General features: G+C 32.4%; 1 protein-coding gene and 1 long non-coding RNA gene across 2 annotated transcripts in view; one reads left to right on the top strand and one right to left on the bottom strand.

Annotated features, from left to right (window-relative positions):
- The window catches only part of LOC123670771, a 58,524-nt gene that overhangs the window by 34,371 nt on the left and 3,481 nt on the right, over window positions 1–20,672 (top strand). The window contains exon 2 of the mRNA XM_045604323.1: window positions 7,864–9,101. Coding sequence (XP_045460279.1) covers window positions 8,102–9,101 — 1,000 coding nt within the window. The 5' untranslated portion in view covers window positions 7,864–8,101. The remainder of the gene's footprint in view (window positions 1–7,863; window positions 9,102–20,672) is intronic.
- On the bottom strand, window positions 13,892–16,340 carry LOC123670773. The gene is made up of 2 exons (XR_006745983.1): window positions 15,978–16,340; window positions 13,892–14,028 (listed from the first exon to the last, which is right to left on the bottom strand). It is a non-coding gene; the product is annotated as an uncharacterized LOC123670773 (long non-coding RNA).

Here is a 20,672-nt window from a genome sequence, read left to right as displayed (position 1 = left end):
ATAACCGAACTTCCCACTCTTTCTAAAAGGTTCAAAACGCATGTGATTTGTCAGATTAACCCATTCAAATTTTTGAATTCACCCAACTGCTTATATTCAACTCCTATTCTCTTTGAATATTGAAAATTTATCAAAGTATTCAAAATACATGTTTTTTTAAAAACATTAAATATATTTCTTTGAATTAAAACAACAAAGGAACTAAATATTTTATTATTTATAATATATTTGGAATTAGTAAATATGGAAGCCGGTCAAGGTAAAATATGTACGAAGTGTTCTGTTAAAAATTGTAATAGAGCAAGATATCAAGGGATTTCTACGAATTCCATAAGATTCTTCAGATTTCCTAATCCCAGTTCATAACGACCGAGTGATTCCTAATCCAGTTTATAAGGACCGAGTGATGCAATGGAAATTGGCTTGTAGTGATGACATAATAATGAACAAAGATGCAATGCTGTTATACTCAAATAACAGAATATGCAGTATCCACTTTGATGCCAACCTAATGACAAATCACCATTTATCGAAAAATGCAATTCCAATATTGAATCTGTATCTGAAAGTATGTATCATAATGAAATTCCTTGGAATACTAGCATGATTCTAAAAAAAAAACGTCTATTGGTTGCTTATTAGAATCTCATTAATGTTCTAAGGGTTGCTTGGTATCTTTGAGATTCAAAAAATCTTTTTCGTCTTACTGATGAATGACTCCTCTGTTTACGGCAGACTATGATTGCAAGGAGAGCTCGAGCAGCGATCCTACATTGAGAGAAATATTTGAATGTAGAATTATTTGCAATTAATATTTTAAATCAAGCAAGAACAAAATAAAATTTATTTTCTTAGAACCGTCATTTTCAATAACATAACCTAAGCGAACGCAAAATCCACGATTCAAATTGAACTATCGCTGCGATTAGTCGAAAGAATCAATCTAGCTCTCTGATTGGTCACCCCGAATCACCCCGAACTCATTCATGAATACGAGTAGAGCGAATTCGAGGTCAACGAAACGCCGGTGACGATTCCCTTTGTAAATGCATAGAGTGAAACATCTGTAGTAATCTGTGATAATACATCCTCCTGTTTGAACCTCTAACCACAGAACACATTACCACTGTTGACTTCTTTTTCTTTCAATGGCCTAGCTCAGTTATTTGTTGATACTTTCACTTCTGTGAAAAAAATTAGTTCTCTAATGATCAATGGCGCAGCCAGGATTTTGTTTTGGAGGGGCTGAATTACGAACTTAGAATATAGATAGAAGGAACGGTAAATAAACATTTGAACCCGATCCCGAATACAAGAGAGATGAAAGCTTAGACGCGCCAATCACAATTGAGCTAGCCGAATTGAAAACGTTGCCAGCTCTATTTTCAGTACGAAGGATTGAACGAAGGAGAATATCAAAATTTTTCCGACAATTCAGATAAATTGTCGATGTGGCAACGTGCATTCGAGAATTCTGTCATTTTGTTCTGGCTTTAGACTAGGGCTGGGAATCATGAATGAATGATTTGAATTGAATAATTATTCGAATAATTGCATTTTCCATTATTCGAATAATCATGAATATTCACTGAATAGTTGAATAATCAATGACTACTTTTCTATTCATGAATAATCAGTGAATAATCGAGTATTCACTGAATAGTTGAATAATCATGACTACTTTTCTATTCATGAATAATCAGTGAATAGTCGAGTATTCACTGAATAGTTGAATAATCAATGACTACTCTTCTATTCATGAATATAATCAGTGAATAGTTGAGTATTCACTGATTATTCAGTGAATAGTTTTCTATTCAGTGAGTAGTTTGATATTTATGAAGTAACGAATGAAAGTTTGAATGATCACTTGACTCACTATTCAGGAATGATTAAAACAAGTTTTTGTGATTCACTACGGACAAATGGTTTTATTAAAATTAAAATTACTGGAAATTACATAATATTGAAATTAATAGATACAATTGAATTAAAATTATTCATTTAATATTAGTAGAAAAGGGTATTCAGCCAAAGAAATATTAATAAAATTTGGATTTCATCAATAAAAAAAATATAAAAATGGAATATAGGATTCTAACATATGAATTTAGCAATAAAGAGTTCTAATAATAATAATATGAGATTCTACATTCGAAAATGTAACCTTGCCTTCCTATTCCGTATGTATTGCTATTTCTAGACATTGCTCTATTTCAGTGGTTAAATATTGTTGGCAGTAGGTTGTCGATTGTATAATAGTATATTATTCAACGAGCGGTAATGTAGGTCATAACTCACGCAGATGATGTTTGCAGCACGAGCCGCAGGCGAGTGATGTAATTCATCAAGTGAGTTATGACCATTACCGCAAGTTGAATACTATACTTCATCTACGACTATATCAATAAATACTAAGAAAAAATACAGACTTAGAATATAGACAGAAGGAATGGGAAATAAACATATGTGCTCGATCCCGTACAAGAGAGATGGAAACTTAGTGGCACCAATTACAATCGAACTAGATTCGGCTAGCTCGAATCCAGTATTGAGTACAGACATTGAACTTCATTGAAAAACCTCAATAGTTGCCTATAAAAATGCATTAAAATATACCAAAAAATTTTCCCTGTAAACGATGTAAACTTAATGATCTTGAAATCTTGAAAATTTTTTCAAACTCCTTTATATTTTTTCGGCAATTAATTCTATATGGTAACATTAACTGTTTGTCTTTTGGAAATGTATACCTATATAATATTTCATCTTCACTATCTGAATTAATCGTTTTCAGCAAAACATTCCCAATAATTGACCATATTCACCGTCGCCATATTGTTATGCGACAATACCAACTACCCAGTGTTCCCAACGGAGAAATATTGAGTTTACTACAAAAATACCGCTAATATCAAAAATACTATCAGCCATAAAGACTATTCTTCCACTGACTATTTCCAAAAATGGAGCGAAGCATTCATTTATACACTCGGCCACAATTAATTTGTTCAGAAAACCACCTTTCACTAATCTTTTTATTTCCAAAAGGTGAAATTTTTGCACAATGTTGTCCCAAACAAGCCTATCTGGCGTAGCAGCCAGAAAAGGTACACATAAACTTCACTTATAAACTTTATATTGTGGAATTTTTCTAGTAAACTCAATATTTCTCCGTTGGGAACACTGGGTAGTTGGTATTATCGCATAACAATATGGCGACGGTGAATATGGTCAATTAGATGTCAACTTAATTTGAAAACGTCAAGAGTGACATTCTCTCGGACATTCCTCCCCTCAATAACAATAATGGAATGTTCCCTTTCGGCCAATCGAATAGAAGCAGAGAAGTATAGAAGCACAGATCCATATTTTCCGATTTATTACAGCGAGTTATAGCTTAAACAATGGTTATAGTAGTGAGTTATTATAACTCACGGCTGTTTGTTAATAGAAACTATTAATTGATCAAAAGCAGTTGAATAATGAATATATAATTCAATAAGAGTAGATAAAAAAATTCAATATGAAAAATTAATTCTATTATTCGGAGATTGAACTGAAGGTGGAAGTAAATACTTAAGATAAAAAAAAATAAATCATTTCAAATATTCAGTTTTCTTTCAGATATTCCTAGGATATCTAATACATTCTCATTGTCAAATTCTAAATCATAATAAATATTCAACAGTCAATATCTCACTTCCCATTTTACTTCTCACTTTTTCAGTCTCTTGGGGGTAAGTTCTTCCTGGCGTGGCCGTCGATACTGGTTTTGTACAAAATATTTTGCGTAATATAGATATATTAGGAAATAACTGCACATCATATTTAGAAAATGCCGATATTGAACATTTTGAATAGGAAATTCCCGATAATTCCTTCTTCCATTTCGTTGGCTGATTCCAAATCCAATTCTTATAATTTTGAGAATTTTTTTAAATTAATCGAAAAGTCATTATTCCGATCAATCAAACACGTGAATAATGATGACACAGATTGAAGTTTAAGAAATCTGCTACTCAATCGGAAATTATGACAAGGGCGTAGATCTTTTTTTTTCTTGGGGGGGTGGGTAATTACCCCCAGTACCTCCTCATATCTACGCCCTTGAATTATGAAGCCAGATGTTTCTATTGCTTCGGAAACTTTTCTGAGTAGCATAATTGCGTATTTTATATGACTGAGCAATTCCAGCCTCCGGCGACACCTTTTTCTGCTTTAGGAAACATTTTTTATAGGACGTGTTCAACCATGATATTTGATACAAATAAATAATAATATTTCTTTATACCTTAGTGTTCAACTACTATCTGTAGGCAAAAAAATTCAAATTTCATGGTTATCTTTGGGAAGCAACCTCCAAGAAATTTTTCTATATTGAATTGCCGATCGAAGCAATAAATGATGCTGGGTTATAAATAATAAACGAAAATCCATTAGACATATAATGTTCTTTTTATTGGCAAACTTCCTCTGAAAGACCCCCCCCCCCTAGCTGCGCTAGTGCTAATGAGATCTAGTAAGTAATAAGTAACTGAAAGCTAATCGAGGTTTAGTTGTATTTCTCTTACTTTTTTTTTCATGGTTGTAATGAGTAAATAATGATAGTTTATTACCAATTATTAAAAATTGAGGTAAATAACTAACTGAAAGGGCTGTCGTTAGTTCTATTCAGTCTGAATCAAGGAAAATAAATTCAACAGTGTTCTATAGTCTAATTATAGATAAAGAATGAATGAACTGAAAAGTTAAAGTCTATTACCCAATAATAATAATAATAATATTGAGAAATCGACATTTGTGTCTACTTCTATGTTTGCTTTGTATTGAATTTCTATTATGTTTTTGTGACTTCTTCGAGATTGATGAATGATGATATTGTTTCATTTCGACTTCAGAAATGAATATATATTATTATTATAAAAGAATACATTTTATAATCGTTTTTAAATGTTGTGGTCTTATACCTGAAGTAACTAGTGTGTTGATGCAACGTGTAATGTACAAAGTTTGTGAAAATCTAATCTTTTTTTGTTTTTTTATTATTACCTTATTTTCATTGTAATTCAGAAGTTATTGTTACATTGCTTCTAAAGTAATTTGACAAAGATACAAAAACTGTAATCTCTTTTTCTCTTCTTTGATACTTATTTCCATTGGCGACTCGCGTACGCACAAGGAGTACAAGGACACAATGGAACATAAAACAATTATTTTATTTATTCATAATATTGAACAAAACAAATGTATGAATATATATGATTTGAAGATATGAATGTATATGTATATTTGTGTTTTTTTTTTTTTTTTTAATTCACACTAGCGTGGTTCAATTGTGATTATTCGGGCCGGAAGGCCAAGAATAATTTCTGTTGTCAATGGGGAAATATTATCTGTCGTATGATACCAACTGTCCCCAAGATCACCGCCTTCTGCATCCAAAGAGTAGTGTTGAGAGGCAGCTTCAATTCCTGGAGATGCTCTGTAGTTTTTCGATGAACCAATCCATTGCAGCTCATAATCAGAGGTTTATATATAAGATATATATATATATATATATATATATATATATATATATATATATATATATATATATATATATATATATATCGGGTGTCCCAAGGTGAGTGGCCTATTAGATTATTATGGAAACTATTGATGGTTAAGATTTCAAATTTTGTGGATAGATATTTGGCCATGTAAGGTACACTTTTAAAATAATTTCACATTTCCAGTGTTGCCGGATGTACGACAATTTGGCAACAACTTTGTTATTTTGAATAGGACATCCGGTATTTCTATTTTTTTTATGATACTCCATAAAATATTGAATCTATTCACTCTTACTTGTCCATCCCTATCTTCAACGGTTTTTGAGTTATTAATTATTTTTCGAAATTTTTGATCAAATTGGCGTATTACGAAAATGACTCCAGTTCGTTCAATATTTGAGATTTAAGTCAGAAATTTTGCAAGTCGTTAGATATTGATCTGATCTGTGTCACTGCTCTTGAATTATGGTTGTCAATAATACAAGACGGACCAAAAAAATTCATCATTTGCCAAGTTACAAAATTGTGAAAAAGTCTATTTTTTCAAATTAGACACCTAGTATAGTTTTCAATTTTTGGAATCAATACAACACACTCTACAATTTTTCTATTCACGTCCCTATACCTATCTCAACTGGATTCCGAGTTATATGCGTTCATTAGATTTCACATTGATTCAATATGTGTTAATATCTTTTGTATTGTTATGTTCTCTATGTGGTTCATAGATCGATATATCAATGAATCAGTTCAATCCATAAATGTCAAAATAAACAATAATTGCCTAACAGGTGTTTTGTTCCGAGGTTTTTCTATAAATAATGGCTCAAGAAAGATATACACATATAACGCATATAACTCGGAATCCAGTTGCGATAGGTATAGGGACGTGAATAGAAAAATTGTAGAGTGTGTTGTATTGATTCCAAAAATTGAAAACTATACTAGGTGTCTAATTTGAAAAAATAGACTTTTTCACAATTTTGTAACTTGGCAAATGATGAATTTTTTTGGTCCGTCCTGTATTATTGACAACCATAATTCAAGAGCAGTGACACAGATCAGATCAATATCTAACGACTTGCAAAATTTCTGACTCAAATCTCAAATATTGAACGAACTGGAGTCATTTTCGTAATACGCCAATTTGATCAAAAATTTCGAAAAATAATTAATAACTCAAAAACCGTTGAAGATAGGGATGGACAAGTAAGAGTGAATAGATTCAATATTTTATGGAGTATCATAAAAAAAATCGAAATACCGGATGTCCTATTCAAAATAACAAAGTTGTTGCCAAATTGTTGTACATCCGGCAACACTGGAAATGTGAAATTATTTTAAAAGTGTACCTTACATGGCCAAATATCTATCCACAAAATTTGAAATCTTTACCATCAATAGTTTCCAAAATAATCTAATAGGCCACTCACCTTGGGACACCCGATATATATATATATATATATATATATATATATATATAATAGATAACAATGTTAGGATGTTTCGATCTAGGAAATTCAGTGATACACTTTTATATCATCCTAACATTGTTATCTATTAGATATATTTCGATCAATAATTTTCTTACGAATTATATATATATATATATATATATATATATATATATATATATATATATATATATTTGAGTTTTTTAGAATGATTTGAATCTATGTTCATCTACTCTTATAATAAAAGGTGGATTATCTCCAGTAATTTTGGTATATCTAAATTTTTGTGTTATTAAAATGTATTAATTATACATAATTAAGGGTCGATAAAGTTATCGACCCTTTCATTATCAAAAGGGAAAAACTCAGTTTCACTCAGGGACAGTAACTCTAGTGATGTTATACGCGATACGTACATGAGATATGTTTGGATAAACCTCCCCAACTAGCCTTACTAACAAAAACAGCTAAATGTTTATCTTTCACCTTATAATTTTTTTGCTTCGTTCCTTCTTTATTTTAACGTCGATATGCTGAGAGGGCCGTCTCTTACAGCATAAACCAAATGTTACAACTCTGCTAACTTGACCTATATCTATTCAAAACTGATTCTCCTAAAATGGTAGGAGTTGAAAAATAGTTAGGAATTGATATTAACTCATCTTCTGATATGTTCCTACTATTTGAAAATTTAAAATTAGTATAGTAATCAAATAATCAACCTTATTTTTTTGTTGAACACCTCTTTTTGATGAACTGTGTTAATTGTTTTTATCTTAACCATATGATAGTATGTCTATGTTATTTATAGGGATCAGCTGATTTTACCCATTTAATGGTTTGTTCGCTTACAGATAGCAGATAGCGCAACCTATCGTTGAATCGCAGATAGTGAACTATGGGTAATGACGAAGAAAATAAAAAGAAGAGTGAATGTAATCTTTAATATTTTTCGGTATTAACCTCACTTATTTGACATAACAACAAAATCTATAAGATTTCTTATTAAGTTATTGTTTTCCTTAAAAAAATTAATTTGATATTTGAATATAACAAAGCAATTGAAAGATAATTATTATTTTAAATGAAGTCATGGATCGAACTCCCAAAGGAAAATCTTTAAGGTTTGTTAGACCTAATGATAAACCAATTTCAAGTAAGAGTCCAGTGAAGGAAGCAAAAAAACAACGTTTTTGGGATCATGATGCTGATAATCTAGAAAGTAATGATGTATTATGGGATTGGGATTCTCCAAAAAATATAAGACCAAAGGCTTTGAGAGTTACAAAAAGAGAAATTCACAAATCACCGAAATTAGCTCCTAAAAAAACATCTCAGACAGATCACATTAAAAATTATGAAAAATTAAAACAGGAACTACAAGCTTTGAGAGATGAAATAGCAAGAACAGATGATTGTTTGCCTTTATCTCCTGTGGATGAACAAATATTCCAGGAAGAAAATGTGGACAGTGATATCAACTCTTTTATTGAAGAACAATATTTTCATATTGAAAATCAGGAGACAGAAGCTTGTTCGAAAATTGGAGGAAAACAAAATACTAAAGAAACAATTTATGAATTGCTAAACGATGACTGTGATGAAGAATTATTTTTATGTTCTCAAATGATAGAAGAAAAACTTTATGAATTAAATCAAAATACAGAAAAAATAAATGAAAAAAATGGAGTGTATAGGAATGATTTTAATAAAAATGTTGATATTTCTAATTTGAATTCTAGTATACAAGTACAAAGTGAGCTGAAAAATGCTGAACTTAAAAATATTTCTGAAAATGTTATAAATGCAGAAAAACATGTTCCGTCTAGATCTATAGATGATTCTTTTGATGCAGTATTAAGAGAATTTGAGGATGAAGACCTAGATATTCTCTCCCAAACCGCTGATAAAACATTATTGTTTGTGCCTAAACAATTTCAAAGCAAAAATACTTTCAGTTCAAACTTTAAAAGAACAATTTCTGATGCCAATGTACAGTACCTACCTAGTAAAGTTGAGAACTTAAATATTACTAAGACTGGGTTCCCTAGAACTCTAAGCTTTGAAAGTGCTGCAACTGTGAAAAATAATGGTGAGTTCCATCAATTTTAAACAAAAATATTAGCATAAGCCTATTACATTAAGAAATATTGAAATCTTGCAAATATTTCAGACAATATACTTCATACATCTCCAAAAAGTTCTGAATTTTCTGGGTATGGATTAGGATTTCACTATTTCACTCCTTAAAAAAACATGATGAAGGTTAATTTACAGGGTTAATAATTCCCTGAAAACATTTATTAGTTAGAAACTAGTAGAGTAAATGCACTGGTTCTCGACCAGTTAACAGAAACACCGATTTCGAGCACGACTTTTTCACACATAAACTTATCAAATTTTAATGGTGTTGGTATTCATCGATTCTTTGGAGAGTTTTGAATGATTTGTCATATAATTTTGAGCGTTCTTTTAGCATTTAACTTTTGAAATGTGAAAACATATAGAAAATCACAATAACTTCAGTTCAAGACCATGCCGCAGAGTTCTCGACCATTTTTGTGTTAGTTTTCGACCACTAATAATAGTGGCCGCTCCACTTAAAAATTTTATATCAAACTTGAGCGAGATGAGTGATTAGTACTTACTTTCGTACCGTAACATTGATATCACTACCTATCACTCAGATGAGGTAATTAAGTAAGAAACACTCGGAACGTAAAAAAAAAATTATTTTGCAAATGTTTTCACTTTCTATAAATATTTCAAAATAGCAACTCATAAACATTCTTTGGTTATTTTGCTCTTAATATCTATTTAGAATCTAATGAGTAAATAAAATATAAAACACCGACCACCAGTGGTCGAGAATTAAATATAATCAAATTGGTTCTAGACCGCGAATAAATAAAAGGTAGAAATAAGTGTTTCAACATTAATTCGGTGGTCGCAAACTAATATTCAGAAAGTAGATATATGAATGAATCAGGGTATCGAAAAAAAAACGAAAATGATCCAACAGAAATATATCGGTTGAAATAAAGAATTATTGAAGTAACATATTGGTTCTCAACCACTTTGGTCGAGAAATAAAATATACAAATTTTCCAATACCAGTTAGCGACCGCCGAATATTAAACGAAAAAATATACATTTATTTGCTTCTTGATTGAAATACACTCAAAAATATGTCTTATAGTTCATATAGAACAAAATATACACACATAATTCATTTAAAATAAGAAATAATTACTGTTTTCTGGTCATATATCACAAAGCACTTTTCTAAGAGAGGACGAGAAAGAACCCTTTTCTATGATAAACGATTATAAACTATTTTTTAATACGAAAACTTTGACCTATACCCCTACTATGCAAACTATTTTGGAAGGGTAGAATGGTCGAGAACACGTACCGCGGAAATATTTTGCACTACATGATATATTTTTATTATTATTTTATCTTAAATCACGGAATGGTCGAGAGCCAGTACCGGTCGGCTAACCAGTGCATTTACCCTATTAAAACAAAAAATTATTATATTTATGTTTTGGGGCTAATAAAATTAATTGCTTCGGTTAAAAAATACAAAAAAAAGAAAAATTAATAAGCTAATACAAAGATATCAAATGTGAAAGGTATTTAAAAATGATTCATTGAATTCTGCTTTGAGAAGCCATAATATTTCAATGAAATATATATTTTTTTACTGTGTATATCATTTGAATCGTTTTTTCAATGAAATATTCGTTAGAGAAGACAACAATGGTGTTCTATTTCAAATATCGAAGTATTTAGTATTGTTTGATATAAACGGCAATACCACAGCGCTGAAACTATTTCATATTGATAGAGCAGTAGTTCCCAAGAAACCAAATTTCCATAAAATCGAACCTTCCGTTTTCCGTAAATCTCTAGGATACCAACAATCGTGGCCTACCCCATGTGATAAACAAAATATATTACTGACCAATTGAAAATGGTGTTGAACAAAGCTGATCTCACAGAAAAACCGTAAGGTCCATGAGGTACCAGGTTCATCATCATTTAAGTAAATATCAAGGAATAATTCTTCCAATGCAATATCTATGTTGTGAAGAACTACAGTATCTACAATAACTTTCTATATTGTGTCCAGTTTATCAAAGTGTTCCCTTTTTGTATACAAGAAAATCTACGCTTCAACACTTCCATGCAACTCTGACCTCTGGCTAGTACTTCTAGTTTTTATTTGGTTTTTGTTGAAATTTTCCCTTGCAATTTCTATAATTAACTAGAAACATATCAATAAAAATGAATAGATATTCGATTTCCAAATTTCACTGGCTCCCCACCCGGAGAAACGATGGGTCTGGCTGACAAACTACAAGTCCGATTTCCTGAATACGGCAATTTTTTCTCTGAAACTTTTGTATGATAAACTATTAGCTGACACAAAAATAAATATAGTACCATAGTATAAGGAATGGTTTCCTTATACTATGATAGTACCTTGAATATACTAATTGGAGAACAGGACATTTAATAAATACTTCTAGGACTGATGTTCCAGTCGGTGCCCTTGTAAGTAAATAATAGGAAGACTCTTGCTGCTGTAATTTTAAATTTCCTCTGCTGCATCTAACTTACTCACGTGATTTCGACATTATAAGGTGGAAAATTCACTGAAGTCTGTCTCATTACTCATTAGAAATAAAGAAGCCAGTCCGCTCTTTTATGTTGTAAACATGACCAGATTTTTTCAAAGCTTCGCATTTTTCTTATTTCCTTTGGAGAAATGATTAAAATTGATTTTTAAAAACCTGATAGATGCTTGAATATCTCTTGTTCTTCTAAATAGACTCCACAATAATTTATGAAACTACAACAAAAATAACTTGTCTCCAATGTTTTACTTATGGTGTTGCCGAAAGTCATCACCAGATGTCTCATTTCAAAAATATGCACATCGCCTATACCATATCAATCTTGGACATGAGCTTCTACATTAGAAAAACAGAGTTGCAAAAGTATCCAATTTTTTTAAATTTCACTGCTAATTCACGAGAAAATATAAGAAAAAATTTTATTTTTCAAAATTGTCAAATATTCTTCAATGAGTGTTCCAATTACTATTGACTGTTGGGTTCTATGAATTTCTGGAATTTCATGGAATATAATGGTCATAATAAATAAACTAGAAGATTTGGATGGAATTTAGTGTTGGGAGAAGATTCATCATTTCAATACTGTATAAAGCTATACTCCAAAAATCATTTTCTTCGATCGAACCATTTGAGAGATATAAGTGGAAAATATATTTTTTAAGGATTTTCATCAGCCTGTATATTTTCAACCGAGACGAATGGGAAAAAATCGTAAAGGAAAAAAATGTTTCATTTGGCCTCAGGAATCTACTGTTAAAATATATGTACCTGGTTTTTCACCATAATTTGACCCCCCCCCCCCTTTAACTTTGTTACTAAAAGAGTTACAAAAATATGTTTTCTACAAAAGTTTCACGAAATCGATTAGTGTTTTTTAAAATGATTTCACAAAACGAAATATGTACAGAGTGGGCAACATATTGATTGCAACTTCATTTTTTCCAATGGAACACCCTGTATATTTTTCTATATTTGACTAGCTCTTTTTTCCTTAATTTCGAATATATAACATATGTTTGGTCTACCTCTCTTATTCTGAGTACCACAGAGTTCCAAATTTTAAGAACTACCTGTCATGCTCAGTAATCAGTTCTCAAGTGGTAGGCTGCGATAACTCAAAATCCCCATTTTTGAGTTATCTCGTTGGCAAAGATATGAGATACGTTTTTCACTATAAATTGGAATTGGATGATTTGGATGCAACTCCATATATTCTCTCCTTGTAGCTCCATTTTTTTTATTGTTCTTCACATAAAGTGAAAATATTTCAAATTTTTCCGCTTCTGTGTAGTGCATATTCGATGAATAGTTTTATTTAATGACAAGCGTTTGTCATATATCGTTGCCAACGAGATAACTCAAAAAAGGTCATTTTGAATTATCGCAGCCTTCCACTTGAAAACTGATTCCTTAGCTCGACAGGTGGTTCTTAAAATTTGAAACTCTCTGGTACTCAGAATAAGAGTGATAGACCAAACATATGTTATATATTCGAAATCAGGGGGAAAAGAGCTAGTCATATATAGAAAAATATGCAGGGTGTTCCATCTGAAAAACTGAAGTTGCAATCAATATGTTGCCTACTCTGTATATATTTCGTTTTGTGAAATCATGGATTCTGTAATTTTTCAGTTAAAATGTAAATCACGTACAGGTTATACCTCCGTGTGGAACGTTTATACTGTATTTCAGAACAAACTATATTATTATTATTATTTTGAAAAACACTATTCGATTTCGTGAAACTTTTGTAGAAAACATTTTTGTGTACCACTTTTAGTAACAACGTTAAAGGGGGGGGTCAAATTATGGTGAAAAACCCGGTACAAGTGGAAGAGTCACCCTGTAGTTCATCATTTATTCATTACAATTCAATAGAGTACGTGGAAAGTGAATGCTCTTTAAATTGTTGATGCCTTGATTATAACATTTATTTTATTATTACCTATAATCTATAATTTAACTTCAGTTATATTTTCCCTTTCGGTTGTTCTCCACACTTAATACATATTCATTAATCAAGGAGTCTATTGGCTACCTGCACCAATGGAAGTTTAAAATTTAAATGCGGAATTAAATTTTAATGAACGTTCCAGCAACTGGGTGTAAATGTGCTAAAATACATGCAAATTTACCGCGCAAACTTTGAGTTAACCATCAGATCGCGGTAATTCGGTTAATATGGTCAAGATGTATGTGAAATGATTTAATTAAAAAAAAATAATGTTGACTGAAATAGGTTTTAGATTTTTATTTCAATTCATTTATTCTGAAATACTCATTCAGCTCACAAGGGTATTTTTTTTTCTATATCGAATTCGACGTGTTTGTGAATGCTTGTGATGTCCAAAGGCGTCGTCATCTTCTTCGGCCCTGCAATACAAATACTCGATTTGAAAATAGAATATATGAGAGGGATAAAAGAAATCGCATCACTTAATTTTATTAAAACTCCACTTTACTGATTCCGGTATAAAAAAATAATGTCTAGTTGACAGAAGGTCGTCGAGTGATTATTTTGTTGAAATGTGATTTATTGGTTTTTAATGAATGAAGTATCAGTACAAGTTTTTAATTGCTCGCTATTTTGACTGTTACAATTACATAATATGACAGACCGAAAGAGAAGTTAGTAAAAATGTAGTGTAGTTGTTAGAGCAAAGCAACCAATTTGTATAATTAAAAGAATCGGGTGTCCCAAATGCGTTTTCTAGGGAGGAGATCTCAGAAACCCTTTGGGCTAGAAAAAAATAAATGGCACATTTTCAGGCTCGAATTTTGATAGAATTAATTTAATGAAAACCGCAGCTATAAGGAAAAATTGGATAATGGTGTGAAATGAAAAGTTCTCATAACTTCTTTATTATTTGTGCTATCAACATAACACAAAAAAAAGCTTAGAGGTACTTTTTTCACTAGAATTCATTGGTGTTATCATTTATTTTTTATTGCCGTTAGTTTTGAAGTTATAATACAAACTTGTGTTTTTTGAATGTAAACCATAACAAATAAAATCTCTTTTTTCTTTTCAAAAATTTATAACATGTTATATGAATTTCTCATCAAGCTATAAAAATCGTCAAAAGTTCCAGTTTCACACAGTAAATCAACCTAGTGCCTATTTATAATAATCTGTGAACTACAGATTACTAAAATATTCGGTGGCCACTATGGTCTCCGAATTTAACTTCGTTATATTTTTTCCTCTGGTCAAATTTTAAGAACAACATTAATCAATTTGAATATGTTGATGAAATCTAACGGTGTTAAATCCGGAGTTCTCTGTGACCAACAAATATTTAATTATTTGAAGTTCACATATTATTATAGATAGATTGGTTGCTGTGTGAAACTGAAATTTTGTACGACTTATACCTTGATAAGAAATTTATATAACATGCTATATATTTCTGAAAAGAAAAATGAAGCGATTTTATTTTTTATAGAAATTATTATGATTTACATTTAAAAAAACACAAGTTTGTATTATAAGTTCAAAACTGACGATAATAAGAAATTTTGAATTGAATATATGAGGTTGTGGTTCTCAAAAATCGAGCCCGAAAATGTGCCATCCATTTTTTTCTAACTCAAAAGGAATTCTGAGATCCCCTCAGTGGTCAACGAATTTGGAATACCCGTACAGAATTTTCATTGATGACGATTTTCACTTGGTTAATCGCATTTAAGGCTTTGAAAATACGGAGATATTCTAGAGAAAGCGATGTATCCAAAAAGTGTCACTGTATTGTGGTCTGGATACATAAAGATATAGTTCTCGTGAAGAAATGTTTCAGCAACAAGGCACCACTTGCCGTACCGTCAGACATATATGAACTTTCGGCTGTGTATTAGTTTAAAATCACAGATTTACGCCAATATTAAGCTTGCGATTGATTAACAAAATTTAAAGGCTACATCAACCAAATGACCCCACATGTATGTAATATCATTATTGAAAATTGTATCAAAATAGAATGCTTTTAACAGCAAAGCCATTTATCGTATATTAATTATTAAACCTTGCCTTCTCATTGATACACACCCTTAACATTTATTATGAAATGGTAGTTAATATCCGAAACTTTACTGAACGGAATTTTTTATGATTTTCACAGTTAGATTAAGCTTGAAGTAACTTTTGACAATTATTCCATTGAAATCGAATGAGAGTAACAAACGATATTCATTCAAAGATAGTCTTTTATGCGAGTTGCGAGCAGAATGCAGTAATAATTTTTTTTTCTGAAACTGGAAAAAAGCAGCTAATGATTGTCTTGGCTAGAATATCATGCATTCCCCATAATAAAAAAAACACTTACTTGACCACAATTTGCAGACTGGAAATTGCTGCTAGCAATACGACAAAGAAGAATAAAATATGTTTCATGTTTTCTTTTTTGGGAAACTACTTCGTGCACTCCTAGGATATTGTTTAAATAGCTTTAACAATCAATTAATACATATATAAAAAATAACGATTTTGAATGTATAGATATGAAAACTATAAAAATGATTATTAAAATGTAATAAAATTTTAACCTGATATTCATTTGTTTTGATCATTAATTTAATTACGGTTTTTATAGTTTTCATTGCTCGGCTTATTATCGTTTCCATCAATGTTATGAACAGATTCAAAACGTTGGATCTAATGGGTATTTATATAAGGTGTGTGAATAAGTCTTTCCCGTTTTTTTTTCAAATTTTGAGCCTTTATTGTGAAAAAATGGTTACAAATGAATTATTGAAAGTATTGGCCATCGCTAGCTACAACATTTCCCCATCTTTTTGGCAACATACGAATCCCGTTGCGAAAAAATTCGACCGGTTTGGCCTCTATCCAGTCATCCACCCATTTTTTGGCTTCCTCGTAGGAATGGGAGTGCTGGTCAGCCAGGCCATGCGTCATCGATCTGAAGAGATGGTAATCAGACGGAGCAATGTCTGGACTATACGGCGGGTGGGGTAGGACTTCCCATTTGAGCGTTTCTAAGTATGTTTTCACCGGCTGTGCAACATGTGGGCCAGCATTGTCATGTTGCAAAATAACTTTGTCGTGCCTGTCGGAGTATTGTGGCCGTTTTTCTCGCAGTGCGCGGCTCAAACGCATCAATTGTCGTCGATAGACCTCGCCTGTGATCCTTTCATTCGGTTTCAGAAGCTCATAGTAAACCACACCTAGCTGGTCCCACCATATACAGAGCATGAGCTTGGCGCCATGAATATTTGGCTTGGCCGTCGATGATGATGCATGGCCGGGTAGTCCCCATGATTTTCTTCGCTTCGGATTATCGTAACGGATCCACTTTTCATCGCCAGTCACGATACGATGCAGAAAACCCTTTCTTTTATGTCGCTGAAGCAGCTGTTCGCAAGTGAAAAAACGCCGTTCGACGTCTCTCAGCTTCAGTTCGTACGGCACCCAATTTCCTTGCCTTTGGATCATTCCCATGGCTTTCAAACGCTTGGAAATGGTTGTTCGGTCAACTCCCAATGCTTCATCAAGTTCTTCTTGCGTTTGACACGAATCTTCATCAAGCAAAGTCGCCAATTCTTGATCTTCAAAGATTTGCGGCCGCCCGGAACGCTCCTTGTCTTCCACGTCGAAATCGCCACTTTTGAAGCGTCGAAACCATCCGCGAACACTTGAATCATCGACACAACCTTCTCCATAAGCTTCCTGAAGCAACCGATGCGCCTCGGCAGCAGATTTCTTCAAATTGAACCAATAAAGTGAAACTTCCTGCAAATGACGTCGACTCGGCTCAAATTTCGACATTTTCACGATTTCAAAAATTTATGATGCGAAAAAATTTCAACTAATGTGTTAGTGTGGAATTGTTGACAGATGAATAAGCTTTGATTATGACATATGTTACCATTAAATACTCGCACAGTATTGGTGGCGCCATCTCTTACAAAAAACGGGAAAGACTTATTCACACACCTTATAGTTGATGGAAATTCATTTGAATCAAAATTAAATTACAGTCTATTTCCACTTTTTAATTATATGAATAACAATTGTTCAGCAACACAGTAACTTCTTCAGCTTTAATTTTTTTATACATTATTCAAAACGCAAAATTGAAGGAACTATACCGTGTAGCGAAACAATTGTTATTTATATAATTGGAAATAGAATAACTGTCATTTAGATCTCAAATGTTTCAACTACACTGGGTTAGAACTATTCAGAGGCCCACTACAGGGATATCGAAAACCGTTAGAAAGACATGGTAGTTTAAATTACAAAAAAGTTGCGTTATTCAGGGATGATTGTGTTGGTGTTAACAGATCCGAAATATTTCCAATGATTCCAGAGATATCTCGAAAAAACTGAAAATCGAGATTTTTTTTCTGTATAACTCATTTGTGTCTGGAGATAACTTCAAGAAATTCGGTTTGTAGTTATTATCTAATATAGAGATACTAATGGTGTCTTCAGATTTTTTCTGTTTTTCATTGTTTCATAGACGCGATTTTCATGTGATGATTTCACATAACAACTCTTCAAATTTGCGTACCTAGACTCGATATTTTTGTAGAGTGTGATGCATTGTTGAATTCGTAATTTTTTTATCACCTCATAAAGAAAATCAATATGGCGGCCATAAGAAAAAAAATTAACTATGGCGTCTCTGAAACAATGGAAAACAGAAAAAATCTGACAACACCATTTGAATCTCTATATTGGATAATGACTACAAACCGAATTTCTTGAAGTTATCTCCAGACACAAATGAGTTATACAGAAAAAAAATCTCGATTTTCAATTTTTTCGAGATATCTCGGGAACCATTGGAGATATTCTGAATCTGTTAACACCAACACACTAGTCCCTAAATAACGCAACATTTTTTGTAATTTAACCCACCCTGTATCTCTAACGGTTTTCGATATCCCTGTAGTGCCCCTCTAAATAGTTCTAACCCTGTAAACATATTTTCATTTTAAAAAAAGATTCATTCCTCATATATCCAAAAATATATAGATGTTAATAGTTTATTCATCTCGTATACTTGCAATAGTATTCCAGTCAACGTAGTAGTTGACCTCGAAACTTGAGAAACAAAGAAAGAAACTTGTATAAACTTGTATTCTGACATCCTGAAACTTGTCTCAAAACCTACATGGGGTAAGGGTAAGGTATCCGCGTCTATTAAAATAAAAGGTCAAAAAACGGTTATTTGGTTTTTGCAAATACATATCTCGTTTACTTCAGGTTTCAAGCTGCTTGTCATTATCAATATTGTAGAATATAAAATTTCCTACAACTTTTATTCCGAAAGTTTTTCTATACGTTGAAGGATTTTCAAGATTGAGGGCGGAGATGCGTAGTAAGATCATTTAAGGTCAACCGGTAGTCTCCGCCAAAAACACGTCATATAAAGGTTGTTAATTATTGATAAATACATAATTATAAATAATTTACATTTCTTATTACATTTTATTCAATATTTTATTATTCTTCTTAATGTGCCTTCTCCGTCAATGAAGGTTGGATATCACCATGGCATATTCCTCTCTGCTTTCGGCGGTTCTTATGAGTTGTTCGAAATTTAGGCCAGTCCACTGTCCATTTTTCAACCATGACAGCTTCTTTCTTCCCAGTCCACGCCTTCCCTCGATTTTTCCCTTTATAATGAGTTGAGCGTATCGGTATTTGTCGTTTCTCAAGATGTGGCCCAAATAAGATGTTTTACGGATCTTTATGAGCTTGAATAGCTCACGTTCGGTCCCCAACCTGCGCAATACATCTTCATTTGTTGTGTGTGAAGTCCGTGATATCTTAAGGATTCTACGATATGTCCACATCTGGAAAGCTTCTAATTTATTGATGGTATTCGCTTTGAGCGTCCATGTTTCGGCTCCATACAATAGTGTCACAGCCGTCTTCAACTCAAGCCATGCACAGTAAGAGCGGCAACAATGTCTGAGTGGCCTATAGACCCAAAATGCATCGGGAAGGTCGGGGTTTAAGAGGGAATGGTACCACTTGACTTTTCAGTTCAAAACTTAAAGGGGAATAACTATTCTTAGTTCTTACAGATCACCGATTTGTGTGGGGTTTTCTGATAATTTCTTCAAACAAGTTGCACTTGTTACCGGTTTTGTGTACCGAGTGTGTATTGTTTATAAAGTTCATCTGAGTGTTTGAAATATTGTGATATTGATCAGTTTTAAGTGTGATTCAGTATCAATTCTGTGAATTATCTATTTATCAACTACAGAGTTTATGTTTTGTAATTTTTATTTCTGGTTGAATACCAATTGCTTTTGGGAAAATAGGGCTACTGGCGAACTACCCATTAAAAAGTAACGCTTCACGGTAGTACCTCCTGGGTGTTGTGGAAACTACCTCTTCTAATAATTTAAAACAAAAAATAAACTGAATTTTCTCCCCAACAATAGTACTTTTCGAATTATTCCGTGTATTATGCAAAAATTATAGACTAAGGATGCGGATATAGGAGTCCGCGTCGAACTAACATTGGATCGACGACAGAGCATAGGACTCCCTGAATCAACGAAAGCGACGTTGCCTTTCTCTGTGCACGGCTTGAGTTGAAGACGGCTGTGATAGTGTTGACCAAACGTAGCATTTCGATAGTCTCAAACGCAGACCGAGGCCGATTCGTGAGTCCGAGAGAAGCTTCCCAAGTCGCACAAAGCAGTTTCTGGCTTGTTCTATTCTTGATCTTACCTCCATGTCTGGATCCAGTTTGCAATCTACCCAGCACCCTAGGTACCTAAACCTATCTACCTGCTCCAGAACTTGTCCGTCTATCTATTTTATTATAACTGGAAAAGTACGCATCCTACATAACATTTTGTTCCCTTCCTCTTCAAGGAATATTAAATTTAGAGTCTAATTACGTTAAGAACATTGGAATCGGTTCAGACGTTCAACTGCTTATGCTTTGAAAATGAGGTGTATACCATAAGAGCCCGTTCACATGACAAGCGCTTTACGCGCGTTTTGACAACGCGCGTTTACAAGTACATGAATT

Source organism: Harmonia axyridis, chromosome 1 (assembly GCF_914767665.1).
Source record: "Harmonia axyridis chromosome 1, icHarAxyr1.1, whole genome shotgun sequence".
In the NCBI taxonomy this organism is placed as follows: domain Eukaryota; kingdom Metazoa; phylum Arthropoda; class Insecta; order Coleoptera; family Coccinellidae; genus Harmonia; species Harmonia axyridis.
Note: the sequence above shows the minus strand (reverse complement) of the source record. Positions and strands in the feature narration are given on the sequence as shown.